At 39.1% G+C, this 23,696-nt stretch overlaps 1 protein-coding gene and 2 pseudogenes across 1 annotated transcript; 2 read left to right on the top strand and 1 right to left on the bottom strand.

Annotated features, from left to right (window-relative positions):
• LOC113280454 overlaps positions 1-20,704 on the top strand; it is a 49,354-nt pseudogene extending 28,650 nt beyond the window's left edge.
• Positions 14,671-19,727, top strand: LOC113284158 (annotated as a pseudogene).
• A 1,256-nt stretch (positions 20,705-21,960) lies between the features above and the next one.
• On the bottom strand, positions 21,961-23,426 carry LOC113278405 (ribonuclease 1-like). Its single transcript, XM_026527254.1, has 3 exons — positions 23,280-23,426; positions 23,021-23,176; positions 21,961-22,460 (listed from the first exon to the last, which is right to left on the bottom strand). The coding sequence occupies exons 1-3, from the start codon at positions 23,388-23,390 to the stop codon at positions 22,038-22,040; spliced, it is 690 nt and encodes a 229-aa protein (XP_026383039.1). The 5' UTR covers positions 23,391-23,426; the 3' UTR covers positions 21,961-22,037.
• Positions 23,427-23,696: the final 270 nt, after the last annotated feature.

Genomic DNA, 23,696 nt, shown 5'->3' with positions numbered 1-23,696 from the left:
ACGGTCCTGAAAGAAACAAACATGTTCGAAGAAATAAGCAATGCAATTAGTTTAGCGAGTTAATTGACTCACAGAGATGAGACTGAACTTGAAATTAGGAATGTGATGTACATTCGACAGTTTTAGTGTAGGCGAAAAAACAACCTCGCCAATATGCTTAACCACGGAGAATGAGCCATCCGGGAGTTGCATGAGAATGGAAGATTGAACAGGTATATAAGATGTAAAGTAATGCAGAGAGTTGCAGATGTGGTGCGTTGCACCACTGTCTACAAACCATGGGTCAACAATGGAGGTGGATAGAATGTTACCTGCAAAATTGGCACGGGCATCAGGTTGTGCAGAGTCTGGTGCAGGGTTGATCAAGGCCAAAAGGCGAGCATACTGATTAGCAAATAGAGAGGGAAGAGCGTGTGGTGCAGCAGATGTGTCAGGTGACAGAGCTGCAGCAGCAGCAGTCATGTGCAGACTTGCATTAGCCAAAGGCTGCTGTGGAGAACTGTTGGCAGGGGGAAAACCATGGAGCCTGTAGCACTTGTCTCGAACATGGCCTAGCCTGTTGCAATAGTCGCAAAAGGGACGCTGACGCTTGTTCTGATTGGATGGCGGACGAGAGCTGGACTGAAAATTTCGAGCCGAAGCAAGAGCAGCAACATCAACAGTTGGCAGAGGAGTATGAGTGATATGCTGCTGTTCCTCCTCCTGCTGAACAAGATTGAAGATACGGAGTGCACTTGGGAATGGATCCATAGTGAGTATTTGACTACGAAGGTTGGAAAACCTGTCGTGTAATCCCTGCAGAAATTTCATGGCACGTTCTCTTTCGAGTCTTTCAAGCATGTGCTTGCCAGCACCACAGATACATGCTTCCGTAGAAGCAACCAGAGAGTCATATTGATCCCAAAGAGTTTTTATTTTGGTATAGTAAAGAGACACAGGCATTGATTCCTGTTTGATTGAAGCAATTGAAGATTTTAAACGAAACAGAATAGGGGCATTTGAGACACAAAACCTGATTTGCAGATCTTTCCAGATAGCATGATAGTTGGCAGCATACAGGCAGCTAGCCCTGATATCTGGTTGACAAGAGTTTAGAATCCAACTTCCCACGAGATCATCACATCTCTTCCAGCATTGAAACTGCAATGGATCTGTTGGAGGAGGAAGGGAGCCATCAACGAAACCAAGCTTTCCCTTGGCATTCAGAGACTTGGTGATTCCCCTAACCTATGAACCGTAGTTGTCTCCTTGTAAAAGAGGAGAGGATAGCACAGTTGCGGGATTATCACTAGGATGAATGATATAAGGGTCTAGAGTTCTAGGAAGAGCTGAAGAATTGGGCAGAGGTTCAGTGTTTTGGGAAGAGATATTGTCATGCACTGGAGAGTTGGGAGAAGATGGAGTAGAGGCAGACATGATGAAGAAAAAAATTTGAAGGATAAAAGGAGACAGCGGTAGAGATGAAGCGGAAGGGAAGATATGTTTCCTAGGATCTACAAGGATACCATCTTAAATTTCAAAGATCTCTGGTGAAGAATATATATTCAGAATAGATATTTTGTTCTTTACATGTGATATATATATGGAGATATGAATACAAAATATCTCAAAGATATGTTTCCTAAGCTAAAACAGACTCTAACTAGAATACAGGGAAGTTTTGAACAACTAAATAAGACTCGGACTGTGAGGTGAAGACCCATTCTGGTGGTTGTGTTGCCACTGCCGTGGCACACAATGTGTACACGTCCAGTAGTAAGTTAATATACTCTATTCTTATAGTTCTCTCATAAATTACGCTTACAGTGAGTTTGGCGCCTTGCTCCAAAAGGGTGATTTCACCTGCAGCAAGTGCTTTTACAGTGTAGATGCTGAAGGGAATATGTTTTGAGTGTCCAAATTCTTTTGAAATATTTGGAAGTTGATGTATCCACAAAACCACCTCAACATAGTGATTTTCATCAGTTAATGTATTGAATATTTACATAAACTTTTTTCCTGCTGATTTCATTTGGACATAAACTTTTTATGTCAGTTTTAAGTCTAGAAAGTGAAGAATGATTGTATACTCTTCGCTTTTATTAGTTAACTATGTGGCCTCGCAAACTGTAGGTTACCCTAAAATAAGTTCTACAAAAATAATCAGCATCGCGTACCTACTTTTATGCTAACTATGCTTGATAGGTTTTGTTTTTCTAGGAGTTTGGGTCACTAAGCCGACGGATTTTCTGCTTCACCAGGAAGAATTATTGGCGGAGCATTTCAGCATTTTAATCAAGTGTGTAAAGTCCAGGTAAATTCGGAAACTTACAAGTATTGATTCAGGTCTTATCATGCTTTACCTTGAAGGTACTTTGGAAGACTCAGTTTTGTTTATTTGAGTATTGAGATAGGTTATTTCTGTAGCTTCAAAGTGGGGTCCGGCTAGCGGAGAGACTTGCATCAAAATTGCTTGACAGAAAAACTTCTGCAAACACTTTCCTGTTCAAACTTCACACTCAGAATTTCCAGAAATGGTAAGCTAAATTTCTTTATAACTCAATGCCAAATTACTGTGTAGTATTGGCTTTTGCAACTATGAGAGAATTGTGGGTTTTGAGATATAAAATTGTTTTTGAAGGTCTAAAGACCTACTGTGAGGAGCTGGAGGTCCAAGGCAAGAATTTCTGCAATTGGTACCAGGGAAGTGAAAGAAAAAAATGCCTAGTGAAATAATGTCAGTGGAATGCTCCTAAACTTTCCTGGATACATTCTTTTCTGGTGTGATGATGCAGCAATAGGAAATCCAGGAACAGCTGGTTTTGTGGTGGTAGCTAGAAATTACTCTTGTCAGGTTATTGGGTTTGTGTTACATAGTCACAGTTTTGGGTTCTTAAATCCAAAATGCTTTGAGGATGTGCTTGTTTATGCAAATCAGAAGAGTCCCATGATAAAGGAATTACGGTTACTGCAGCTTTAATAGCTCCGAGAGATTTGTGGTTTCAGAGAAACGAATGTCTTTGCGAAGGTTAAAATCCCTGTTTGAGCAGATTTAAGGCAAGAATTTTGCAATTGGTCTTTGAGGGAAGTATAGAATGAAGGCTCAGTGTGTAATCGGATATATTATTTGTTGATTTTAAATTTTTTCGAAGTTGGAATAAGAAGATTCAAATTAAGCACCATAAAAGAATGTCAGTTGTTAGCTCCTTCATCGGGTTACACTCTTTTTTGTTGTGATGGATCAGCAATTGGTAACCCAGGATCTTTGGTGTTATTGGTCACAACCATTTGAGTCAGGTACAGTATCTGGTGGAATTGGTACCGCAACTAACTATATCACTGAAGTAACTGCTGTTCTTGTCGCAACTGTTTTTTGTGATTTTCAAAGTGGGAATGTTCCTTGGCTATTATGTCAAGGCTAAAAGTCTGTTGGTGGAGATTCCATATCGGTAGCAAAAGGGGGTGCTTTGCTTGCTGCTGCTGATCGAATTGTTCATACTGGTAGAACTGATTCACAGATCCAAGTAGAAATGCCCGGTACTACATATATTCTGTAATTAGGAAATTTCGTTTTGCCTTTTATTTTTTTTTTCAGATTTGGCTGTAGTCTAATTAGAAAGATTGAAGTTCGTCCATCATTGTGGGCATTGACTGCACTGTGATTTCATTGATGTCCATGTCTTTTGTTGCTAACAGAGTCTTGAGAGCATATGTCCAAGACTCTCTATTCTTGAGTTTGTACTGAAATTGGTTGCTGTGGGGCACAGCATAATATCAAAAGCTCCCACTTAACCTGTCCCCAGTTCTGTTTTTTTGTCAAGGACTTATTGGGACCACAGCTCAACTGGGAATCTCTAAACTTCTCCAAAATCAGTAAAATGTACAGGGGATCCCGTCCTAAATATATTTATGATACTCGCTTTTGCACATTATAAGCCTGACGAGATTGGGGTATACTCAAACTAATTGGGATATATTCAATTTTAAAGGGACTCTTTTTGAGGGTTTTAGGAAGTCATAATGGGTAAGTTACAAAACTACCTTTACCCTTTAAAAACCTATTACCGTAAATCAGTTTTAATCTTTTCATTTCATCTTCTTCTCCTCCACAACCCTACCGGCTCCATCACCCCCACCACCACCACCAAAACTCATCGATTAATTCATCGAAATCGTCGATTCGAAAACTCCGATTAATCTTCAACAATGGATCCGCCAAGACGTAAAGCTACTCGTATGAAAGACGCTAATCGAAAACCCAATGAGTATAACCCTGGAATTGCAAGTTTGGTTGCTAAGAAAGTGAAGAAAAAAACGGTTGAAAAAGGAGAAATTGAACCCGCTCAAAACGAAGAAATCGTGCGATTAAGAAAGTAAGGGCCTACTTAAACTCACTCTAGTACTTCAATTTGATGTTTGCATGTTAAATTAGGCAGAAAAATCGAAAATGTGAATTGGCAGCTGCGACGCCGGCAAGGTACTATGTTATCGACCTTGCCGGCTTTTCATAGTTAGGGTTTGGCCGACAAGCTCTTAGGTTGAAGAACTTGCCGACTGTTTAGTATCTGTAACTGCTACTAGTAGGGACGGCAGGTTATTCAAATATACACCTTGTCGGCGGCAGTTTTTAATTAACAACCGGCATGTTATTAGTTTTTACCCTGCCTCCCCTTATTTTGAATATTTTGTTCCTGATGCCTAGGATTTATCAAACCGGAATGGTATTTATATAAGACCATGCCGGATGTTAGTTGGCCGACAATGTATGGGTAATGGACCTTGCCAACCTGTAATGCGAAAAATTCATGTTCTACTGTGTTCATATTTGTCATCAACCGACAAACTATTTTGATGATACCCTGCCGACTATACTTTAGCCGGCACGTATGTTTTAGTCGACCCTTCCGTCCATTGTTCCGTCGGATGGTTTAAACCTGTCGACCCTGCCGACCTGTAAATTTTTTTCTTAATTGTGCTTGTTTAGGTTGGAAAAGGCAAAGAAGAAAGCTCTGAAAGCTCTTAGTCCTCCTTCAAGACCTCCTCGTGTTGGTGAAAAACTCTTGACTTCAACACATAGAGGGGCATACGTTGTGCCGGAAACGCTCAAGATCCGTGTACCGAATAATTCTGAACCACCGTCGGAACCCGGTGATTCAGACGATACTCCGGATGAAGACCAATCAATTCCATCTGGTAGAAGAGGTGATGATGACGATGTTGATGAAAGCACTCCGGATGCTGGAGTAAGTAACAATGATGATGATGAGGGTGATCAATAAATGCCTAATGTTGGAAGACGTAATGATGATGATGATGATTGTAATAGAGATAAAGATAAGGATATGGAGGATGAAATTGTTGAAGGGGCAGAGGAACAAGAAGAAGAAGGAGAAGAAGGAGATGGAGATGGAGAACAAACTCTAGCTATTGTTCAAGCCACCGAAGCTTCAGCTTCAACCGAAACCGGAATGAGGAAGAGGGTGATCACTAAACCAGCTAATTCCCACATGCGTCCCCCTCACTTGATGGTTACAATAAAACCAGGTGAACCTCCAAGGGGGACCCCAAGAGATGGTGGAGAAGTTCTTTTTGGATACAAAGACTCTTGGGCATCTACGATCCATAATACTATCGTAAGTAATCTCAATCCGTCTTTGTTTTTTATTCAAGTGTGTAACTATCTTAAATTTGTGTCAAATGTTTGTATTTCTTTTCATTTTGTTTTTTTAGCATTTAGGATCACAGGCATGCCGTACGTCTCATGAGGCGCCAAGCTTCGTGTTCAGTGACTAATACTTAGGATCTTGACAAGGAATGTGAGGAGGTGAAAGTGATTGTCAAGAACTCCGGGTTGTGGCCTGCGATGGAGAGTTCCAATATTGATCATGATAAAGTTACAGTATCTACATTCTGTGAGAGGTTCTACGGAGAGAATGATACCCTGTTATTCCCATTCGGTGAGATGGCGATAGCTCACGATGATGCTCAACAAATTCTAGGCCTCGAGGTTGATGGAAAGCAGTCACTGAGGGATTCGATAATGCGATTTCTTTCGAGAAGATTTACGAATTGAGCAAGAAATTGTTCGGTTGGAATCAGGTTTAGACGGAGTCTGTTCTTGACAAGAAGGATGGTCATCTAACCAAGAAGTTTAATGTGAAGAAGTTACATTGCCGACTGTCCCAGGGCCGACAAGGTTATGAATTGTCAGACTGTCGTCCCTGACAACGGAAATTGTATAGTTACCAGGGTCGGCAAGGTAATACGATTCCAACCTAGCCGGCTGTTTACTCGCCGACAAGGTAATATGTTACTGACCATGCCTGTTATTTGTGGCAAAAAAAAACCTTCTCTTGATGCCTAAAATCATATAAGGTCGGCATGGTAACAAAATTCTTACATTGTCGGCTGTTTATTTGCCGGAAGGGTAGTATGTTATCGAGCCTGCCGGCTATGTGTGGCAGAAAAACCTTTCTCCTGATGCCTAAAATCTTATCAGGTCGGCATGGTAACAAAATTCATACCTATCCGGATGTTTATTAGGTCCGCATATTGGAGAAACAAACCTCGCCGGCGGATTCAAAATTCAATTTTTTTGCAAGTACAATTACTTGCACTTGGGCACGATAACGGCCAAATTTGGCCACCATCCTATAAATACAATACTTCTCTCTAGAAAACAACCTACAAATATTTCCATATACTATTCAAAGCTCATATCATCATACAATCCATCTAACTCACCCAATAGCTAAACAACAATGACTTCATTTGATTCAAATGAAGATTTGGCAATCACAAAAGCATGGTACGCGGAAAAACAACTTAGACGTCAATCCTCCGAAAGGGTGGATTCCACAACCTTTTGGGCTAGGGTACACAACAAATTTATCCAAGAATTTGGGAATCCAAATGCACGAAGTGTTCAACAAGTGCATGAGAGGCACCTAGTCATTGAAAATGCGATACTTGCATTTTTAGCTCTCCAACCACGGATTTTTAACACTCGCCCTTCACCTTGTCCATTGCACAATTTGTGAGTATTTTTGTGGTTTGTTTTACCTGATCAATGTTGTTTTATCTTCCAATGAAACACCACTAACAAATGTAAGTTTGTTTTTGTAGAACGAAGTCGTGAAAGCGCTACTTGGAGGTAAAGGGGGAAGCATTCGCGTTCGATGCAAGCTAGCACTTCTTGGCTGAAAGAATCTCGGAGGATAACCCGGACTACTTGGATGCGGTATCGTCTTCGTCGGAGGATGATTGATGGTTTTAGAAGTTTTAGTGTAGGTTTTGTGGGTATACCTCTATGTAAGCCCTCACGAGACTATAACTCGTCCACTAGGGTCGCCTAGGGGTTAAAAGGCTTGATGCACATGCTAAGTGCATTCGTTTTTATGTTTCAATCAATGTAGTAACCAAAATTGCATGAATAAAGTGAATTACATCTACCTATATTATGTTTTATGTTTGATATAAGTACAGGTCAGCAAGGTTATAAATCTTTATCATACCGGCTAAAAGGTCAGCCGACAGTGTTATAAATTATGTGCATGTCGACTTTATGATAGCCGGCATGGTAGGAAATATTTACGTGCCGACCGTAAGATTGTTTCCCAAGATAGTCGGCGTGTTCTTCATCCGAGGACCATGCCGACCGAATACTGGTCGGCATCTTATTCAAATTGGGCACTGCCGGCCGAAAACTGGTCGGCAGCTTATTCAACGTGGACCTTGCCAGCCGAACACCAGTCGACACCTTATTCAAACCACGACCTTGCCGGCCTTGTGCATTTTCAAAACCAAATTTTTGATCGAAATCAAACTCATAAGACATATGAAAGGTTTAATCTACTGAATTCATAATTTCAAAATTTTAATCTAAACTCAATTAATTAACCTAATCAGAATTTTAGTGTTAATTAACCAAGGGCATAATAGCCATTTATAAAATACAAGTTTAATGGGTGGTTTGGTTTTACTTCATAATTACCAGATATTGTCTTATTAGCTATACCCCAATTAGTTTGAGTATACCCCAATCTCGCCAGGATTATAAAGTCGTTTTTTTTTTTGAACATTATAAAGCTGCTGAACTTGTGGAATTACAGGAATGAGCATCCTTCACTAAGATCTACCTGCGGTGCAATGCCACTGCCTTGTTTCATGAATCATACCAGTTGGCCATTCCCCCTAGTACGATGGACAAAAAATAGCAATCAAACCTTCTTTCAAATAGTAAAAAACCTTCTTAGCTTTGGATTTGATGAAAAGTGGATAGATCTCATATTACAATGCATACTTCTTACTCAATCCTCCTCAACGGATCACCAGGGACAAAATTTAAAACCTCGAGAGGTTTAACACAAGGGTACTCCCTTTCTCCATACCTTTTTCTGATCTGCATGGTAATTCTGTCTAGGCTTCTACAAAATGCGATAATAAAGAAGAAAATTTTCGGCCTCCGAATCAATATAAATGCTCCAAATATTTCCCATATCTTCTTTGCAGACGACTGTTTCCTTTTTACAAAAGCTGATCTAGGGGAAGCAAAACAATCTTCCATACGTTCTATCCCTATTTGGGGATATAACGGGACAAGTGATAAAACTACAAAAATCCAGTGTTTACTTCAGCTCAAAAATTCATCCTAAACATGGAAAATAATATATAGAATTCTTAAAGTCCCCCTAATGACAAAAAAAGATAGATATCTCGGAACTCCTCTATTTTTTGATAAAAAAAGGAAAGCGAACTTCGAGTCGCTTCTACAAAAATATTACTCCACTCTGCAAGGCCGGTAATCCAAACTCGTATCTCAAGTGGGGAGGACAGTTCTGATAAATTCTATCCTTCAAGCTTTCCCAACATACCAAATGCAGGTGCTTTCCCTACCGAAAGAAACGTTGAATCAATTAGATCGTATCCAAAGAAATTTCGGGTGGAATAAAGAAGGTAAAAAAAGACAAGGAGGATTCATCAGAGCCTGGAAGTACATATGCAAGACTATTGCTCAAGGTGGCGCATAACCCGGAAATTGACCCAAACTTCCAACTATGCAATTTTCAAGTTTAGGAGACCGAGAATCACCTATTCGGATCTTGCCCTTTCGCCAGAGCTATTTGGTTCAGATTTTCGCTAGGAAATTTAACTTCTTCAGCTAATACGGATCCGATTACTTCATGGGTTAAAGGGTGGATTTCAAACCCAGATTTAGATAATTTGGTAGGAAAATCTCGACCGTATTATGGTTCATATGGAAATACAGATGCTCGGTGGTTTTTGAAAAGATAATCCCAAACTCAATGCAACTAGTTGATCAGATCAACAGATTTTTGCATTACGTCCCTCAAAAGAATAAAACAAAGGGATTGGATAACAATCATTTATTGATGATCAATACCAAATGGTCAGATATAAACACAGACTGGATAATATGTATTGATTCTTCGTTCAAGTAAGAAGACCTTTCAATGGGATACACTCACATCGTTTATTCAATAGATCACCGGACATTTATGCACATTTCAGCGGGTTCGGAGACAGCTACTTCGACTTTTCATGCGGAAGCGAAATATTTACAGAAAGCGGTCATCTGGCTAAGATACAACGTCTTGTCTAGCGTTTCAATAGTAACTGATTATCAGTAACAAACTGCTTGTCCCCAGAGGGATTTACTTCAGGCTCATTGTCGCTCCAATCGCTTCAGCAAGTTCCAGTTCTGTCATTTGTTGCGATTGATATGTATGTCATTTGTTACCAAGAGGCATGATGCGCAGAGAAATTCTCATGCGGATCTTCTGGTTGATATGTGTGAACAGTCCCTATAGTATAATCAAAATAATGATAATAGTCAGGGCAGCTGGAGCTTTCTATCCTTCATTTGTGCGGGCTAGAAGAAAGAAATTTCCGATTTCTGGGTTGTTCAGTATTAACACACCCTTTCTGGAATGATTCTTAGACTTAACATAATTAAGTTTTTCTAAGAATTTAAAAACGCCTTCGAACGCTATAAACAGATCTTTATCAATTGATCCATCACGATAGTATTCCTCATAGAGATGAAGAGTTAATCTAGTGAGGGTCCATATCCTTGAGCACATTGAACGTTTTCCCAATCTTTCTTTCTTTTTATTTTTTCCTTCTGATTGTTCCTTAACATCTAAATCTCCCCTTTTAGATGAAGTAAGATTATCATGAGAAACCATAGGTTTTAACCTTAACAATCTCTGAACAATCTTTAAGGAATTCTAGCGTGCGTTACAGATGCCAGGAGCAAGATTTCCAAAGAAATTTCCCATTGGAAAATTTATAAGGAACGAACAAACACAAACTTATCAGGTTTACCGTGTTTGACTGCTCTGATACCAATTGAAAAAGTAGGGGTCTAACAACACCACCCAATATTTTGCTTAGCAATATGTATGGACTAACTCCGAAATACTTTGCTAGAGAATCAACTAGATAGTCAGACTCAATCTAGATAAAAGTATCTCAAGGAGTTAATATCTATCTCTTGTTTTTGATATTACTCAAGCTAATAGAAATCAGCGATCCCTAATCAAACACAAGGAATACTTGGACGGTACCAAAGACCAATGTCCAAGGATCAATAAATATCAATCAACAACCAAAGGTCGAAATTCCAATTGATGATCACCAATGCACAACCTGTATTATTTCAATTATATAACAAATATAATGCGGAAAAAAATAACATAGACACCAGAAATTTTGTTAACGAGGAAACCGAAAATGCATAGAAAAAACCCCGGGACCTAGTCCAGACTGAATACACACTGTATTAAGCCGCTACAGACACTAGCCTACTCCAAACTAACTTCGGACTGGACTATAGTGAACCCCAATCAGTCTCCCACTAATTCAAGGTACAGCTATACTCCTACGCCTCTGATCCCAGCAGGATACTGCGCACTTGATTCCCTTAACTGATCTCACCCACAACTAAGAGTTTTTGCAATCCAAAATCGCAGACTTGAATAAACAAATTTTTCTCACACAGAAATGTCTATCAAAGGATAAATCTGTCTCCCACAGAAGAACCCTAGGTTTTTGTTCCGTCTTATGATATGAAATCAAGGTGAACATGAACCAATTGATAATCCGGTCCTATATTCCCGAAGAAAAGCCTAGATTAATCAATCACCTCACAACAGTCTTACTTGTATAAACAAGAGGACGTCGAGGAATCACAAACAGTGAGATGAAGATATTTGATTTCTTTATCTTGCCTATGGGAGAACTCTCACGATCTCAAGCCAATAAATAGATTATACTCGTACGATAGAAGATGCAAGATCAGATCACACAACTATGATAAAAGTAGTATCGGTCTGGCTTCACAATCCCAATAAAGTCTTTAAGTCGTTAACCTGGTTTTAGAGAAGAAAAACAAAGGTTAGAGGATTATCGACTCTAGAGAGCGCACTAGTATCACATAGATGTGTAGGGATTAGTTTTGCCCAATGCTAGATGTCTCCTATATATAGTCTTCAAATCAGGGTTTTGCCTTAGGTACAAAGCAATCCATATTCACCGTTAGATGAAAACCTGATTTAGATTCAATCTAATATTTCTCAACCGTTAGATCGAAAACTTAGCTTGTCACACACACTTGAGATATACGTTTATTGGGTTTGTGAAAACCGTGCCCAAACGTGTACGTGTATGTTGGTTCAACATAGTAACCCAAAAGGTTAACCATATGAGAATTTCATATTAAACTTGTTCTTCTTCACCATAACTAGTTCGATTGACTCAAATGAACTAGTTAGAGAGTTGTTCAATTACTATGAGATCTTATGTAACTACACAAGACACAATTGAAACAAAGATGGTTCAATTCGATTTGAATCGGATCATGAACTTTATAGCCACGGTTTGCATACTGCATTCCTTAGTAATTGAAGTTTCATGTTCATAGCACATATTTAGATCATAACCCAGTCAAGTACGCAAACAAGTTCGCGGACTTAAGGCAACCGACAGAGTTTTCCAAACTCAGCAGAAAATCTCGGCAAGGAGACTTCCGCCAGTTGGCGGACAAAACACGCAAACGAGTTTTTGGAAATCCCAGCAGAAATTCTCGGTAAGAGAACTTCTGTCAGTTCGCGGACTGAGTTCGCAAACTGAGTTCGAGGACTTGACAAAGCCAATTCCTCCGGTTTCTCTCAATCAACAAAGTTCGCAAACTTCGGATTAAGGAATAAGACTTATGCACATATGTGTTACCACACAATGCTTATATCCATCATTGGTTATATAAACCTAATCTCTCATTACAACCATTGAAACATTATTAGAGGACGTTATATAGTTGTTACACTATTTCTCGCCAAAGCGATTTTCAAAGTGATTGAAACATTATGACTTTCGTCACTAGGTGAAAATGAACCTGATCAAAGCGAAACGCTTTACCAACACATGATTTCGAGATATAGATAGGCAAGATATACTCGGCTCGAAATATCAAATGTGTATGATCCAGTCTATATAGCATACGACTTTTGTCTCATAAGAAGTAGGAGATAAAGTAAATATACTTTTGAGTGATAGATAAGTTCAAGTCTCCACATACCTTTTTGTTGATGAAGTTCCGGGGTTCCTTAAGTAGATCTTCGTCGTTGTATGATGAATCGCCATGAAGTCCTTGAGCTCAACTACACTTTTCTATCCTAGTCCGAGACTTATAGCTATGCATACTAGAAATCAAGACTCATAATTTTGATCACTAACATTGACAAACATGCTTGATATAGCAACGCATGCGAAGTCGACCGAGCTATTCTCTAACACTCTTCAACCATGGGGTGCATGCACTTGGGACCATTTGCAGAATCTTTAAAATTTTTGGGATCCCGAGGTTTGGTTAACTCATTATTGAAAGGTAGAATGAGGAGGATGGGTAATAATGTAATGTGTAACATACTCAAGGAGATATTTAGGTATATGAATACCCATTCTTGACCTGGTAGTCATTGCATGGACTGGTATAGTTGAGCTTGAAGGAGCAATGGGTGCAACATTCACTATACCAAAATCAGGATTTTTTCACAGGGCCAGGGCCGGCCCTGACATCGAAGGTGCCCAAAGCACACACTTGAAAAATTGACCCTCTGACCATTTGACACAGTCAACATAGTTTAACCACGAGTCGGAAAACGTCTGCTTCAGATTTAGTTTTATTTTCATTTATTTCCATATTACAATAGAATAGCTCACTAGATTATACTGTACTGTTTAGTGTAATTTTTTCTATTTTGAAGCATACAATATTTAGTGTAATTATTAGTCCTCAGCGATAGAGATGATATTACTTGACCACATGTATACATGACATTTTGCTTTACCATATGTATGCAGAGCGTAGAGGAAAAGTGAAGCAGTAAAATGACTTATCAAGTCAACAAGGATTGTGTTACACCTGGTGTGTACGTCCGAAATGAAAATACCATCATTTCCTTGATTTGTTAAATTTTGTCTAGAATGTGTAAAGACTTTCGTAACGCGGTTTCATCTCCAAAATTCTGAACGACTTTCATAAAACTCAACATCCAATCACAGTCTCGCCCTAAATATCTCCAAAATATTCGTCATTTTCTCTTATACTGCCTTTTTAAGTTGTACTAATAAGAGCACTCGAATGGGACATCCGTTTCCTTGGTATACGGATGAGTAAATCTGCTCCTTTTTACTGAAACAATATTACAGTTGTCATATGCTCATAGGTAGAGAGATTTCTTTTTGCTAAATATTAGGGAATTTGATTGTTTAAATCCTCTTAGAGATCCTCTGAAAACTCAACTGCCTGCCATGTAAGCTTCACATCTTCCTTTTAAATTCCCGTTGGAGACGATTTTTTTTGGAAAAAATAACTTAATCCATTAAAAGAGGAACACCACATCCTTCCATTGGAGATGCTCCAAGTAAGCATTACGAAACTGCACTCGATAGTGTTGACTTTTTTGTATTGAGAACAGACAAACAAAAATTTGATGCCCCAAAACAATTGATGCCCGAAGTAGTACTTCGGGTGCTTTGCCTCAGGGCCAGGCGTACCTGTTACTGATAAGATTTGTGATAAGTATAGCCAGTTGAAGAAAATGCTACTATTAATATTGTTGTAATTTCTTACAATAGTTTTTTTCATGACAATTATTAATTAAAGTCACATATAACGAGCATTACAACATTGGATAGCAACAATTGATCTTATTCTTAGATCGCGACACGTGTCTTACTTGCCACAATTATCTTAACGTTAAAATGTTACTCTTGCTTGCAACAATTATTAAGATGCCACGTTTTAGAATTCGTCACTCTTTCTGTAACATTTATATTTGTTAACCTATATTATAACAATTTAAAAGAAGACATGTGTTTTCATTTAGTCACAGTTTTCAAAAATTGATCCGGTTATTCCGTCATAATTAATTTTTGCGAAATCCAATAGAAAAAAATTGGTGCCCTCCGATTATCGTATAAAAATCAACTTTTTGTTAAACAAAATAGTTTTCCTTGCTCCAGTCTTTCAACTTCCGACCCTCCTTTACTCTCCCTTGCATTGACTGGCAGTCTGGCACACACATTAGGCCCATATCTAGGCCCATGCTCGGATACCTTCTCCTTAAATCCTCGGTGGACAAAATTTTCATTTTCATATCCTTGACGACCGAGTGAACTCGGACAAGACCATTTCCCCAAAAACCTCTGTAAGTGCGATTCTAGAACCCTAGTTTCATTTTTTTCCCCAATTGTTAATTTTCTGTAGCAATGTTTCGTTCCTTATGCAGTACATTGATCATCAGTGATCGAATTTTTCTTCTTCTTCTACCCATGTGGGCTCGAATCAAGTATTTTACTGCTCCAAATCTGCTTAGACCTCCATCAGTTTGAAGGAGGGTTAGACAAGAGTATTGAAAATCGTAATCATTTTGTTGTTGGTACCATTATTAGATATCTCTTTTCTAAACCTAATTTCAGCACCATATGCGAATCACTTCGAAGAAACAACAATAACTCTAGTAGTACAGATGATAACAACGGACCTGTTGTGAAATCTGTGTATGTTCTTGGACCTCTGGTTAGAATTTTTATGTTTTGAAAGAATTGCATTTGGACTTCCATTATGTGAGTCAGAAGATGTAGATGTTAGAATGTTCGGGCAGAGCTTCTGTTTAAGTCATATTGAGGAGGTGGTGTTAAGTAATCAGGCTTGCATATGATATGTCTTAACCTGTTAGATGTTTTATGCCAACTTGCTGAGACAGGCCATGCTTGCTCCGTTCGATCAATGCTCTTAAACACTGTCCTGAAGTCTTGCTACTTGGGTTATCCCAGACTAATGTATGATTTTTCCTATCTGCACGTTGGATTGCCTATCTTGTTGATACATGAATTTTGTTAACACTTACTTTGTCATTGTAGACGGCTATCACCTACTTCAACATGAAGTTCTTTTGGCCGTTTTCCCATGGTAGTCCAGAATTTATCAAGAGCAGGTGTTATTCTCCACCTATGGAACATTAATCCTAATGTCATCTTGTGGGGAATTTTAGATGTCCAGAACTTTGAATCGGAGACCATGATTAAAACTTCTGACATTTTCTAAGAGCTTAAGATTCTATATCCGGTGTTGGATATAGCTCCATTTTCATTCAGTATAAAGTTGGCTGCTCTTGCTTCTGGAAAGGGACAAATAAATCTGGACAAGTGGTTGAATGATAATTTAAGCACATATGGAGACACTTCTTTTGAAGGTTGCCTCAAGTTCTTGAAAGAGATCCATGTTGGTGTACCCCAAGAGGTTCTTCAACATTCTGGTGCTGTAGTAATTGCTTATTTGGAGACAGTTCCAATATTCATCAAGGTTCTTCAAGGTCATGCTGGACAGAATGTCTCATGTCAGCATCTACTTGAGGAAATGAAGAAAATCACATGCGGTATTTAACCAAAATTGTACGAAATGTTAGAATGGTGAAGCTGCCAATTCATCTTCCTATGATGGAGTATATCCAGATGATTTAGTGGGAGAAGCTAATTCATACTTCCACCACTTGTTCTCTGGCAATTGAGCACAGATGCAATGATTCAGATGCTTGCTCGTTTTGAGGAATCTCCTGTCAAAAGCGAACTAGATATATATAATAGGAAATCGAGTACAAGTTTTTCCCAAGATATCCTGAAAGGCAGCTTAAGATTGTTGCCGTTCTCTTCGGGTCTCTTATACAGCAGTCAGACATAAATCAAGGTACTCAGAAGGCGACTGTTGCATAGCCAATCCAGGAACCATGCCAATCCAGTCTTGCATATCAACCCACAAATCCCTGGACCATGGGAATACTTGGTTTACTTGATGAGATTTACGCACTACCAAATCTAAAGATGAACCTCAAGTTTGACATTGAGGTATATACTTCTTTGAACCTATTTATGTGATTCTGGAGATTACTCTGTTACTTTCTTTCACAATTAATTTGATCTCACGTTACAATCTCACTCATTTGTTTTCAATTATTTTATGTTTTGGATCTTAGATTTTATTGAAGAATCTTGGCGTTGATATGAAAGACATCAAGCCGACCTTTCTTTTGAAAGATTGTATAGGGGACTTGCAGGAAATCCTGACTTCTCCAACAAAGATGTCTTGGCCATCAAACCCCAAATAGTTCCTGAAGTCAAGCCACCAATAAATGTTGAGCTACACAGCCTGATGTCGTGTATCCATCTCATCCTGGGGGTTTATTGAGCGTCGACGAATTGATGCCAGCTTTAAGTTTACCAGAGCGGCTTCTTCTGGCCAGGGACTGTCAGTCACTCACTCCATTGCAGTCACTGTTTTCTGTTAGTCAGCTTCCCACACCAATTGCAAACATTGAAAAGAGGTTATTATCAACCCAAAGATTAGTGCTCTGGTCTACAGCTGCAGTTTCAGAGAATTGTTTCCATGGCAGTGGAGATGATGTAATGCCGCTCACCTGATGGTAGCCAGTCTCGCTGGAAATTTAGCACATGTCACCTGCAATGAGCCTCTCCATGTTTCTTGTTCAAGTCACCCGAGGAATATGATCCAGACTTCAAATGTTTCCAATGACGTTGAGTGAGCTGCAGTTGAGAAGGCTTTACAAACAATTGACGGTGAAATAGCCGGACAACTGGCTGTAAAAAGGAAATGTGGAGACGCTGTATGTCCTGCTTATTTTGACGCAACTACTTATACAGAAAATCCTATGGGTGGAATACCTGAGGCCCTTCATCCTAAACCTGGGTGTTTATCTCTTTCTCTCTCTCTCTCCCAGCAACGAGTTTATGAGGATTTTGTAAGGTTTCCATGTCAAAATCAACCTAGTGAAAGTTCAAATGCAGTGCGTGCTGTTCGATCTTCATTTGCTAATTCCAGCTTGCCTCGGTCTTATGGCCCGGCTTCAGGTCAGCGAATCCTACTTTATATTCAACTCTGCATGGAGATCCAGGATTTGGTTCAGTTGTGCAACCCCTTGCTCTTATTTCTGAGAACGTGGACCCGCTTCGACGCAGATTCGTTCCTTCAACAATTGTTTCAACCGAACCAATTTTTCAAATATTCAGGAGCCACTGCGCAATCATTAACTGAAAGTTTTGGCAGAGTAGTTTGGCACTGGTGTAGGAGACCTTTTATCTACCAAGGATGTGATAGAGAAGTACCAATTTACGGCACAAAAGCTTGAAGACCTTATGTCTAAAGATTCTAAAGATGTGGAAGTTCAGGGAGTTACTGTTGAGGTTCCTGAAATTCTACTTAGATATGTAAGCCGGGATGAGGCTGCTGTGACTGTGGCCCGAGATGTTTTTAAAAGTTTATACCGGAATACCTCAAACAATACTCATGTGGGTGCTCAGATTGCAACGTTGGTTGCTATTCGAGCTGTTTGTAAGCTTGCTTTGTTGGAGCAGCTTACGAGTTTTGTGGTTTACTCCGATGACAAGTCTAAGTTCAAGAAAGATATTATTGTTGGCCTCATTCGTTCCTAACTACTAAACCTTGTGAATACAGTAGGCTCAGGGGAAAACTTATTGATGCAGGGCAGAATACAACTGCTGCGGAGTTTGCAAAATCTCTTCTTCAGGCTTGAGTTACCTAGGAATATGGAGTCTGTGTCTCTGAGATCCACAATCTCATAGAGGCACTGGCAAAGCTGGCTGCGAGACCTGGATCCCCTGAATTTTTACCTCAGCTTCTTGTGATTGCAAGGGATGTCTCTGCTAATGCCCCTGATCCATCAGGTTATATAGCGAACAATGACGAGAAAGTGAATCAGTCTAGAGACGGAAAGGCTCAGTCTGTACTTTCATCTGTAAGTAGGGGAAAGACTATAATAATTTGTGAAGCTACTGTTACAAATGATGCAGCCGTCACCCGTTTTGTGTCACAGTTGCAGAAAAGTGGACTGCTCAGGTGATGATATGACAGATCATGTTTTCTGCTTGCTCACGGAATTATCAGTAACACAGACTGCTTGTCCCCAGAGGGCTTTACTTCAGGCTCATTGTCGCTCCAATCGCTTCAGCAAGTTCCAGTTCTGTCATTTGTTGCGATTGATATGTATGCCAGTCGGCCCAAACTTGTGTTTCTGATCCTGAAGTATTGTGCAGTAGATCAGGGATCAACTAAACTATTTCTCCTCCCCAAGATTCTGTTGGTTACTGTGAGAATTATTCAAATATACGTTGATGAGAGAAAGATAGCATTTAATCCGAGGCCGTATTCAGATTGTTCCTAAACTGGCTTCTGGATCTTTGTTCTCATGTCCCTGTGCTTGAGGGTGCCAGCTTTCAGATTCTTACAGCATTTGCAAAAGCCTTCCACCCGCTGCAGCCTCTGAAAGTTCCTGGTTTTAGGTTCGCGCAGTTGGAGCTGGTGATTCACATGAGTTTTATCCCAAAATTGCTTTATGGAAATTCTCAGAAGATTTCACCGTATGTCTAGCGCTTGCCTGTACATTTGTTTAAGTTCATGGAGCCATACTTGACAAATGGTGGAAAATCTCAGCTTGGAGAACGTACTTCGCGTGTTCTGTTGGTGCTCCTTCATGATTTTTCAAAGTTCCTTCGCAGCTATCATTTCAGCTTCTGCCATGTCATCCCGCCGAGCTCCATCTAGATGCGGAATTTTATTCCTCGCAACATGAGGGTGCCTGATCCTTCCACAGTTCCACCCCAAACTTGAAGATTGGTTTGTTAGCTGAAACAAGCCAATGACCATGCAATTTCTCGGTTTGTAAAGCCAAACAGATGAAGAGTTTAGTATAAATCATCTTGGATGCGGATGGGCTAAAACATGCTGAGGCCTACGCATGTAAACCCAACCCACCGGTAGTTTGGGCTTTTCAAAATTACAGGTTGCTGAGCAATCTCAACTAGTTTTCCATGCTCCAGCAGTAGGGGTGAGCATTTGGCCCGTAATCCGTGGATTTAACCGGGACCAATCGTTCATTTGCGGATGGATGCCCGGACCATTCGTTAATGGATTGGATGCAAATGGAATATTTGAAATCCAACGGACAGTGGATCGGGCCTGGATGCAACATTGAAAATCCGTTGGACATCCATATCCGTTAAATTAAGGACATTTATATAGTTCTAGAAAATATTATGGATTGTTTCAGAATTTTTAAGATGTTTGTTTTGGGTGTTGTACACGGCATATTTATATTCGTATACATAATTAGGATATGTAGGTTTTATAAGGAGTCATTTGTGTCGGCTTATTTTCTTTACTATAAATTTTAACTAACGTAAATCCATTGGATTATCCGCATCCAATCCGTCTATCCGTGCATCCATTGAATGCAAATCCGTTGGATATGGATTGGATACGGATGCCAAATTTAAAAATGTAGTGCAATGGGTTGGATGCGGATGAGGAGAAAACCGGTCCATACCGGCCCATGCTCACCCCTATCCAGCAGCATCATTAGAGTGTTGTTGTTTCATTAGCAATGATGAATTTTTAACGGGATCAGATGATGGAAGTATTAAGCTTTGGAATCGAATGCGAAGAGAGGCTGCATTTATTGTAGAAAATGCACATCCGATATTGCCTTCTTATGATGAGTTATCTGCAAAAGATAACAGAGTTTCCAATGGAGATGATGCGGGTATGGATGTTTCCCAGTTTCAATTTTAGAGTGGTGTAACCATTATAACTTGTATTTCATAAATATGCCTTTTAGTTAAAAACTATCAATTCCCTACTTTGTTCCAGCCGGAAATGGAGATATAAAAGCTGAAGGGCGATCTTGGGTTGGTTCTGTCGCTGTGTGTAGAAGCAGTGAAGCTGGTAATGGTTTGGTAAATCTATGGGGAATTGATGGTGACGCCAAGAGTCATTTGTATTCTTCGGTATTATTCTAGGTAAATGCTCCAAGTACCCTTGTAATCTGATAATTTAGTTGGCTACAGGTCGGCTTTGTAAATTCCTTGGCATTTTGCAAATTCTGGGCGGTTCCTTCTAGCTGGAGTTGGGCAGGTCAGTTTCTGCTCTCCCCTCACTTCACTATTTACTGCATACTCAAACAATGAATTCCCGTCCAACAAAAACTTGAATCTATATATCTTTGTTGAACAGGAGCCACGGCTAGGCACTTGAGGATGTAATTCAGCTGCTCGTAATGGCGTTCTAATTCACCCCCTCAAACTATCCGAACAGGACTCATTGGTTTTATAATGGATTGAAGTATCATCTAAACAACAGTATGGAAGTGTAGGTTCTTTGAGTTTACTTTCAAGTTATATCCGGATGGTCTGTGTATATTGGGTTGGGACACAAGGCCCAATTTTCATTTTTTTGTCGTTGCTAACAACTTGCTTCTCGGATGGTTTAACTTCTCAGAAGAAAGGTCGTGTACACGTTGGGATCACAACTATTACTATCACAAAAAAATATTTTAAAAATATGTCGAAACTGTCTTGTAGGATCGGACGAGACATGCTTTTTGATATTTGCCTGAGACGCGCTGGACAGTCATATTTGTGTCCTGTAGAAGTCGGATATCTGTGGGATTTAGGCATTTTTTAGGTAACTACTAAGAGAAGTCAACACATGGTACCGGCGTCTTTGGGTTTTATCTGTTTCGTTAGTACTTATTCTTCATTGTACTACAGAAGTAGTTGAAACTTGAAAGAAATTATGGTGAAACAAGAAGCTACTTCCATACACGACTTGTCTTATCCACATTGAAATCATCATAACTCGTGAGGTCAAATCAAGTTGCTCTGCGACTACCTAGAGCATTTTCTTTTTTTCCAGCTTCTAGGTATCTCCTTGCTAAACATGACAGACTAAAAATAGACATGTCTATAAATATTGCCTCTGCCTCCAAGCTGATCCAATTGATAAGCCGTACCTTAGTCGTCTTTCAACTATATACTCCGCACAATGTTATATAATAGGTTTGTCTTTCATTGTAAATGCTTTGTATTCTTCAGCAGTACTATAAATCTAATACTCTCATCTAGCTCAAGACTCTCACTATCTTCTTGCTATATCATGTTCAGCATATACGTAAAGTTCATGGCTTCGATATGATGGATATATAATATATGCTATATCTATTCTTCTTCAATAGGAGCACTCTCCCCATCAATCTTACCTTACCTGTATGCCACTTTATGAATCGATATTATTTTTTGAAGTCCGGAACACCATAAGCCAAGTGTTAGTTGCATGAGACTAGCTCTTATGAGAGCATTCAAGTTGGGAAGAAAAACTGCAGCTAGTACTAATACTAATGTTCCAAGGTTGGTTCCCCAAAAAAGAGGGAGTGAACTTTCGAATCGGTGTTGCAAATGCTGATTGTATATAGGTATATCAAATTTGGGTATAGTTCATTTGATTATCACCAACACACACTTAGTATCCAACTTCAATAAAGGAAAATAGGAAATAGTATTAGAAGAATTCAAATCACATGTATGCTGCAAGGCAGTCTTATTAAAATTTACAAATCGCGAGAGATAATCAATGAGATAAACATCTACTCCATAAAGTACATAACTACTTAGAAAATAGGAAACTCGATTCTTGACGAGCACTTTCCTCGTGGAAGTACAGGGCATTCAATCAAGTTGGTTGCAGAAGTATCGACGCAAATGTAGATTTGGTAGAGCTGAGTGTTACCTGATTCATCCACATTGCATTCTAGTCCTGGGGTAAATCCTGTTGAATCTCTTATGGCTTTTGTTATACTAGTCAAGCTGTAAAACTTCCCATCTGGATTGATTCCTGCATTCTGAAGGACATTGAGGAGGTCAGTTTCTTGTTTCAGTTTTAGAGCTGCTTGAAAGTATCCAGGTTGGTCAAGAATGTCTTCAGAGCAAGTCCCGTGTTTATTCCACTCATGCCTCCAGAATTTGTCACCGTCTCCACTTGGACAAGCTAACGTTGGCCATTCTGATTGCATTTGGCTTTTAATACTTGAAATCTGTAAATTAAGCAATTGAAAAATAGATGTGCCATCACGAAACAAATAATACAAGCCGCTTGTCAACTGAATATCATAAAAATGTCCCATAATCTGTCGTATAATTCATTGTTCGCTCCCATAAGTTAGATCTGTTTTAGGGGACCTAACTGGTAGAAACCATGCTCAAGGAATATATCGTTTTGAGGAAAGTTATCTTAAAACAGAAGGAGATTTTCAGTGTTTAATGCATGCTTATCCTATTGGCCCAAAATACTCCAAAAGTGCATGCAGTGTCTTTAATTGGTTGTAAGAAATCCATTAATATGAGTATATTTTTGTTGCCATTATAAGATAAAGGCAGATTTTTTTTTCATCTTTTTTTTTGCCGAAATTTCAAACAAAAATGCTCTAAAATCTTGAAGAGAGTTTGGCTTATTTAGGTATTGTCTGAGAAACTGAAATTTTATGTGCGGGCAAGAGTAAATGAATTTTACTCAAAAACCAAATACATTTGTTCTTATAATGTTGATCCTTTTTGTTATCACAAAATACTTATTAGGATGAAGTAGTAAACTTACAGATGACGGATCGAAAGGATTGCTGCTATCGCAGTTAGACGGGTACGATCCATCGTTATAGTTTGGCCATAAACCATGAATACCAAAATCTGGAGCTGGTTTTCCTGTAGTTGGGTAACAACAGCTTTGCTTTGAATCACAGTAAGACCCTGGCCACTGTTACAAACATTCATAAATTTCAGAAGTTTTAATAGGAAAAGAAAAACACATAACTATAAAGTGAAGGCTAACAATAAGATTATTCTTCCCAATGACTTACCTGTTGAACAAAGTAGAAGAAGTCAAAATCCTGTGAAACACATAAAACTGCCAACTGCTGGAACACAAAGATTTGAGAGAGCAAGGAAAATAAACTTGATGATTTCACCATTGTGTTTAGAAAAGAGAAATGGGATTGGTTTTTGGAACTTTTTTGTTTTGCGATGTTTTGGTGTGTGTTTTAGGTTCCTAAAATAGTTGGTATTTATAGGAAAAAATATGTAGAAAGATATTCGATACTAGCATATGTACCATTTGCTTAAGATATACTTGATTATGTCGTTATTGTTGTGTTATAGGGTATGCATGTTGGAGTATCAAATAGTGCATGTATTTTGACAACTTCAATTATTTTCCGTGTTTATTTTGTTTAACTTATAAAATGGTGTTTTTTTTATTTCAAAATAAATTTGTTTTT

The sequence above is a fragment of the Papaver somniferum genome, chromosome 5 (assembly GCF_003573695.1).
Source record: "Papaver somniferum cultivar HN1 chromosome 5, ASM357369v1, whole genome shotgun sequence".
NCBI classification, from domain to species: domain Eukaryota; kingdom Viridiplantae; phylum Streptophyta; class Magnoliopsida; order Ranunculales; family Papaveraceae; genus Papaver; species Papaver somniferum.
The sequence above is the reverse complement of the archived record's forward strand: the minus strand, read 5'-3'. Positions and strand labels throughout refer to the sequence as shown.